This window comes from Galeopterus variegatus, unplaced genomic scaffold (assembly GCF_000696425.1).
Source record: "Galeopterus variegatus unplaced genomic scaffold, G_variegatus-3.0.2 Scaffold1900, whole genome shotgun sequence".
Lineage (NCBI taxonomy): Eukaryota > Metazoa > Chordata > Mammalia > Dermoptera > Cynocephalidae > Galeopterus > Galeopterus variegatus.
Genome location: NW_007728011.1, coordinates 196957 through 204550, shown reverse-complemented (window position 1 = coordinate 204550; position 7594 = coordinate 196957). Strand labels below are relative to the sequence as shown.

The 7594-nt window shown below is 41.4% G+C and overlaps 1 protein-coding gene across 2 annotated transcripts; it reads right to left on the bottom strand.

Annotated features, from left to right (window-relative positions):
• Positions 1–2490: 2490 nt before the first annotated feature.
• LOC103595958 (ectodysplasin-A-like) lies at positions 2491–7511 on the bottom strand. 2 transcript variants are annotated; one of them, XM_008579497.1, is made up of 2 exons: positions 6884–7511; positions 2491–2541 (listed from the first exon to the last, which is right to left on the bottom strand). In XM_008579497.1, exons 1-2 carry the CDS (start codon positions 7268–7270, stop codon positions 2509–2511), a joined length of 420 nt encoding a protein of 139 aa, XP_008577719.1. In that variant the 5' UTR covers positions 7271–7511; the 3' UTR covers positions 2491–2508. The 2 variants fall into 2 exon arrangements, with proteins under 2 accessions (XP_008577719.1, XP_008577718.1); XM_008579496.1 differs by lacking the exon at positions 2491–2541 and adding an exon at positions 6234–6361 and having other exon boundaries at positions 6884–7505.
• Between the last annotated feature and the right edge of the window lie 83 nt (positions 7512–7594).

Below are 7594 nucleotides of genomic sequence, written 5' to 3'. Positions count from 1 at the left end.
GCCCCACAAGATACTTTTAAAGACGAGGAACGAGGTAGAAGGATTTGCTTCACTTATTCTTGGCCCTTTGTATTTCCACATGTATTTTAGAATCAGCTTGTCAGTCTCCATGAAAAGGAAGGAAAAAAGAAAGGGAAAGAGAAAAGGAAAGGAGAAGAAAAGAAAAAAGAAAAAAAGAAACCTGGGATTTTTATTGGGATTGCATTGAATCTAAAAAACCAACTTGGGGAAAACTTACATCTTTACAATATTCAATCTTCCAATCCATGAACACGCCCAGCAAATTCGGTGTCTGGTGAGCATCCATTTCTTGTTCACAGAATGACAGCTTCTCACTGTATCCCCACATGGTGGAAGGGCCTATTTTATAAGCTTATTATAAAGCATATTATAAAGTCCAGTGATTAAGACTGTGGTAGTGGTACAATGACAAATAGACCGATAGAATAGAACAAACAGTTTAGAAACAATCTTGCACGTATGCAGACATTTGATTTATGACAAAGGTGACACTGTGTACAAGTGGGGGAAAAGACAGTCCTTATAATAAATGGTACTGGATCAGTTGGATATCTATATGGAAAAAAACGAAGCTTGGCCTCTATATCTCACTATACATAAAAATCAATTTCAGGTGGATTATATAGATCTAAATGTGAATGGCAAATACATAAAGCTTCTAGAAGATAATATGGAAAAATATCTACATAATCTCAAAGTACAAAAATATTTCTTAAATGAAACACACAAAAAGCACTAGCCATTAAGGAAAATACTGAAAAATTAGACATATTAAAATTTAAAACTTCTATTTATCAAAGGATACCATAAAGAAAGATAAGCCACAGATTTGGGAATGGTTTGCTACATAAAAGATACAGAAATGATTAATAGCTAGGGCACATAAAGAATTCCTGCAAATCTATATAAAAAGAACAGACAACTTGATACAAAGATGGGCAAAAAACTTGTACAGGCATATCATAGAAGAAGATATACAAATGGATAATAAACATATGAAAAGGAGCACAACCTCATGAGTCTTCTGAGAAATGCCAATTAAAATCATGATATTACTACAAACCTCCCACGAGAATGGCTATGATTAAAAACACTGACAATACCAAGTGTTAGTAAGGATATGGAACAACTGGAATTCTCATACATTGCTGGTCAGAATGTAAACTGGTACAATCACTTAGAAAAACTGTCATTATCAATAAAGTCAAAAATATGCATTCCCCATGACCCAGTAATTCCAATCCTGGGTATGTACCCAACAGAAATTTAAGTACATATAACCAATAGACATGTACAATAATATTCATAACATCATTATTTGTAATAACCCCAAATGGGAAACAATCCATATATCCATTATCAGTAGAATGAATAAATAAATTTTGGTATATTCAAACAATGGAATAATACACACAAATACAAATTAAAAACTGCGGCTTCATATAACAACATAAATGAATATCACAAATACAGATGATCCTCAATTTAGGATGAGATTATGTCCCAATAAACCTATTGTAATTCCAAAATATCATTAAGTCAAAAATGCATATAATGCTGACAGCACTGCAGATGGTCCCTGACTTATGATGGTTCAACTTACAATTTTTCAACTTCATGATGGTGTGAAAGGGATATGTATTCAGTATAAACCATAAACCTGTCAGAAGTTGTAAGGAGCTCTTCAACTTACGATGGGGTTACATCCTGAAAAACCCTTCTTAAGTCAGGGACCATCTGTATAGTGCTGAGCAAAATAACACCAGACCCAAAAGAATACATACTGTTTGATTTCATTTATACAAAATTCAAAATGGGGGGAAACTAATCTACAAAGTTAGAAGTTAGGATAGACATTAACTTTGAACAGTGAGGATGATACAGTGATAGACTGGGTGTAAGTAGGGGTTGTGGGGTGCTAGTAATGTTTTATTTTTTTTATCTGGGTGCTGGTAACATGAATATGTTCACTTTGTAATAATTCACCAAACTGTACAATTCTGATTTGTGCACTTTTTGTATGTGTGTTATATACTTCAATAGAAAAGTAAAAAAAAAAAAAAGAAAAGAAATGAAGAAGAGTTAGGCATTTATAAAGGAGTCAGATAAAGATGGTACTCTGTGAGGGTCACCCTGCAGGCAAGGCAAGCAGGTTCTTTCGGTAATGTTCTTGGGAATTAAATGGCTTCAGAAGTTCTCTAGTATAAAGAGACCTATATAAGGCAGGTACAGATAAATTTCAGACTATTTTTTACAAGATCTAAGAGAGAAAGAGAAAGATGAGATCTAAAAGCAAATAAAGCAAATAAAACAAAACATCAAATGATACATTACAGAAAGCTTTTTGTACCATCTAAGAGGTAAGGCGTGAAACTGGGAGATGGACCACATGGTCAGGGCTCTTCTCCATTTCACTCTCTAATTATTCTAGAAACCAGTGAAACATTACCATTAGAAGTATTTACTCACCTAAGCATAGGTGATAGTTCACAGGCTTAGCAAGACCTGAGGAAAACAAGCCTGTTATATAAAGAGAAAATGTCTTTGTTTTGCATAAACATCTTCAAAGTCCCAAAATCATATTAAACTCAACAAGTATTTGAGCACCTTAACTGTAACTAGCCCTACGTTAGGCATTGTGGAGAACGGCAAAAAAGAAAGCATATTTCTGAGGAACCCTAATGTAAAGGTACAAGATTTATTTAAAATAACAGCAATAACAACTAGAGAATAATTCCAAGAAAAGAATATGGTGAGTGGGTTGTAGAAGTTGAGTTAGTGAGAGAGAAAATGGGATGGGTATAATGAAGCCAGTTGATCAAAGGCCTTTAATGTTACACTGAAAAGTCTGGATTTAAATCCATAGAAAGCTATTTTATCTGGATCTGACTTCCTTTATAAAATCCTTGTATTTATGGGCCAGCCCGTGGCTCACTTGGGAGAGTGTGGTGCTGATAACACCAAGGCCACGGGTTCGGATCCCATATAGGGATGGCCGGTTAGCTCACTTGGGAGAGTGTGGCACTGACAATACCAAGCCAAGGGTTAAGATCCCCTTACAGTTCATCTTTAAAAAATAAAAATTAAAAAAAAAAATAAAATAAAATCCTTGTATTTATTCATTACACTTGCCTTGAATCACCTTGAATGATTCCTAGTTATTTTCTTGATTAATTAGCATTAACATAAGTAATGTCAAATCTGGATACACTAATGGTCTATCTATCACAAGAGATGCTTTGTAGAATGTTAAGGTTGACTTCTATAACAATACCTCAGATAATTATGAACATACCCCAAATATCCCCAACAGTCCTGAATAAACTCTTATTGATCTACCCACAGTTTAGACTATCACTAGGATCAATGAGTTGAATGAGATACAACCTTTATTTGTTTCCCTTCCAAAATAATCTTTTGAGCATTAAAAGATATCTAATAATTAACATTGTATCTGGCGCAGCAGGCTTTTTATGTACTGAACTGAACTGTCAAAATACACCAGTATATTAACTATACTCATCTCTCTCATAGCTTGGTAAACTTTGATCCTGTCCCTCCCTCAACCTCTCTCTCTCCAGACTTAAAAAAACTAGAAAATCCCTCCATCATTTTGATCAATTTAATTGGGTTTCTGGGGACTTCTATCAGCTGCTTTTTCTTGATGAGCACCCACCAGAATTTCCTGTCTGATTAGATACAAATCCACTTTTGATCTTTTACATGGAAAAGATAAGGGTTCTGTTTGGTTGTTGTTTTTGACACTTCCTAATGATACCCACCACATTCTTGGCCCTTGAGGACCACAATCTCTACTGAACCAACTTCACAGAATGATCAACAGTGACTTTTTTATTTTTCTTTTTTACTCTAATAATCATACTGTGATTGTCTCATTCAGACATTAATGAGATATCCCTAGCCCTTGAGATCATCTCTAACAAGTATCCAGATAAATCTACAGCTACTTGGCTGCTCTGGCTGAAGGAGGCAGTTATGATTCCAGAAGGTCTGATGTGGCCCTCTCACTTTTACCATCAGCAACTGTGTCCCCACTGGGGAGACTTTTCTAACATTTCTCTTGGAGAATTTTGCTGATCTCTCTGTTATGTACCCTGACTGCCCTAACTTCCTTCTGTATCCTTTTAAAAAAGTGTTTAAATTGAGGGATGACATACATACCGCTACAGTGATTTCTAGATCTCTTTATTGAGTCATAACTGAGAACCCAGAGCCCCTCATCTCATAAGCATGGATAGGTTCACTTTTGCTGAACAATGAAGTGCCTCAGTCTGTTCTGCTCACTTGGTCTCATGAGAGATATTCTTGCAATTTATTCGCATCAGCTTGCCTTTACTCCTTGCAGATAAACTTGTGAGAAACCTGAATGTACCACCCTATGGAAGGATGCATATTTTTATCTTTTTTCCTCTTCATATAAGTTGCTGTAACAGCAGCTGTTTGTGTCAAAAAACTAAAATGTAAAATTATGACCTACGTGGCCAAATCCCACAAGGCTGTTTACTTCCTTATTTATGAATCAGAACCTGTCAGCACAACTTAAGAGTTTTGTCTGTCAGCAGATACTGCAATTAAATGTTCCTGCAAAGCCAGCAGAGGGTGCACCAGGGCACTAGAACTTTTACCCAAGACGTAGAAGTATTAATTTAATTCTAATAGCTAGTCAACTTTTCCTTTCTTTAATTCTTTTGCATACTAAAACTAATATCCTCAAGATAAACTAAAGTCGAATCTGGGCTAAAATTCCTTCAAAGTATACTCCAAGTCTCCTGAAAGTGAAATTCAGGAAGAATAAAGAAAACATGTCAAACTTAATTTGGTCAAAACATTTCAAAAAGGCCTAGTAGGTAGCATGCTGCTGGGGAATAGGCACTGAATTGGGAGTTAAAAGAGCAACTTCCATTCTAGTTTTGACTCTAGTTTTGTGACCTCGGGCAAGTCACTTTCTCCTCCGGGCCTATGTGTTCTCCAAGGAAATCAAACAAAATGGACTGATATGGCCTCTCACAACTCTAAAAAACTCTGATTCCAATTGATGTCAGCAAATATAAAAAGCCAGTATCCTTGTTTCCACTGCTCAAAAAGATTAAAACAGAAAGAATAAAGGACAGAAGATAGGAAGCTGTGGTTAAACCTAGACAGCACTATTTTAGTGCCATGCAAAGGACAGGAGACTAAATGCTATTACAGACCTGTGAGAGTCCCATGCCATCACAGAAGCCCTAGAGTCCAGCTATCCTGCAAATCCTGTCTATAAACATGGCTCTGCCCATCCTGAATGCCAAAAAGTCTTGGCCACTATTTGACTAAGGAAGTTGCATTCCTTTATCTTTTCACAGAAGATCAATGTTCAGCTGCTAAGAATTTCTACTGAGCATTGGGGGTAGATATATGAAGGAGCCAGACTCCTAGTTAATTATCGTTTAGCTACAGTGTTTAAAGTTTCAAGTATGAGAAGCATGTCTGCTGATTCTCTTCTTTGATAAGCTGTTATATAAATTGGAGTGTGCTAGCAAGACATTTTAAGGCTCGGGGCAACTTTACGATGCACATTGTGAAAAAAAAATTTTAAATGTGTCAGTCCTAACATTACAGTATTACCATGAATGTGATGTGCCTCTATCAGGAGTATAACTTTGGATAGAAGGTCAAAGTAGCACAAATAATGTTTACAGAGTTGTGACAATGACTCTGAATGTGGTAGTAAATATAGAAGGCCTGGGTCCTTCACTTCAGGGAACTTATTTGCACAACTTGCCCTCTTCTCCAAGAAGTACAAATTTACAGCACTATTATTCTTTAACCACCTCAAAAAGATCCTTGGATGCTTCTCCTCTAAGTTTCATATAAGCCAAAATATGGCAATCAAGACAATACTTAAATTAAATGCACTAAATTTCTTAAAGAGCTAGAAAAAGTAGAAAATAGCAAAGCTAATGGTTTGCTAATAAGGGCACAAGTACCATCAAGATTGCAAAAAAGAAAGAAAAAAAATTGCTCTTGGGAGACTACTCCTGAGTCATTATTCCATTGGTAGATTCCAGTTCTCAAGCTAGCAGTAGTGAAAACACTCCATACTCATCCTTCTCACCTCATCCCCGCCCCTCCCCAAAACAGAGTCAGAACCGGCATGCAAAGGGTGAGTTTTATTTCCATAGATTTTTACATTGCTGTTCAGAAGTTGTCTAGCAAGACGGCATATTTCTACCAGAATTCCTCAGGGGCGCTGATCCTCACTTAGAACGCCGAGGACAATCAGTCTCAAATAGCAGGTAAGTGTGAACAAGCCCACGTTCTGGTAAGCGCACAAGACCCCGCGCTGAAAATACGGTTAAAAGTTGTTTCAACAGGCGTGGAACAGTTATCACAGCTGTTTACAGCTCCATCTCCAAAAGGAGAGCCTGCTAGTGCTGGCATCAGCTCTGGACACGAGAAAACAAGCACCGCGCGCGGGCAGGGAACCTTACCAGGCGCAGAAGGGCCATGCTAGCCGTTAGTCGGGCCGGGGGGGGGGGGGGGGGCAGCGCCGACACCTCCTTCGCCGTGACCCAGGAGAGAGCGTTGCCAACTTTTCCCGAGGCAGCCCGTAGCCAGGGGAGGCGGGAGCGGGCTAGTTTCCAAGTCAAATGGTCCTGAGAGGCCGGGTGAGCTGGGCCAGGGACCGAGGACAACCTGCCCTAGGCAACCTCTCCCTGATCGCCTGCCCCCTCTCTGGTCCTGCCCTCTAACTTGGCTCCATGTGGCAGAGTCCTCCCAGGGCCCTGTGGTGGAGGCCTCCGCCCAAACCACAAGGGGAGGGGGCCTCCGCCTCCTCCGCCACCGCCCCTACGAGGTAACTCACCTGGTGCCCGTCCTGGGAGTCAGGGGGGAGTGTGGTTTCTCCCGGTTCCAAGGGCTGTTGCTGAGGTGACTGTTGCCCGAGGTGGCGGGTGATGAGATGGGCAGGGTCGAGGCCACTGGGGCTGCTCAGGGTGCCAGAGGTGCCCGGGCCGCCAAGGCGGGACTCGGCTCCCCTTTCTCGCCGCAGCTCGGAGCGCAACTCTAGGTAGCAGCACAACGTCAGCAGGTGGAGAGCCAACGAGAGGCCAAAGAAGCCCAGGAAGAGCCGGCAGCTGTTCCCTTCGCCCGCCCGGGCAGGGGCCCCGCGACAGCCGCAGCCCTGGCTCCGCCGTTCCCGCGGCGCTGCAGCGGGCAGAGGTTCCCTGCGCTCTATCTCGGGGTAGCCCATGGCCTCCGGAGACACCCACTCTCTGAGGCCCGGGAGCCACTGCGTCTGCCTCAGCCGTTCACGACCCCTGACAGGCGGCTACTGTCCTGCCATCGACTGGGGGCTGCAGGGACCCGTTCCTGCACGACAGTGGCTGGGCGGGACGGAGCAGGGAGCAGCCGCATGGGCCGCTCCACTCCGAGGGGTGAGAAAGAGAGGAGAAGGGGTGGGAGAGAGGGGAGGCTCGGCCCGCGGAGGGAATGAGGGAGGAGGTCCTGGCCGGCCCCGCCCCATCTCTCAAGCGGCTGCCGGGCCGCCCAGCCACCGGGCCCGCCTGCTGTACCG

Excerpts from the sequence above, each read along its gene's own strand:
- LOC103595958 (XM_008579496.1), bottom strand. The coding sequence starts at position 7,270 with ATGGGCTACCCCGAGATAGAGCGCAGGGAACCTCTGCCCGCTGCAGCG. Across the intron at positions 6,362-6,883 it reads ACTCCCAGGACGGGCACCAG|CGCGGGGTCTTGTGCGCTTA; the intron begins GTGAGTTACCTC and ends CCGTATTTTCAG.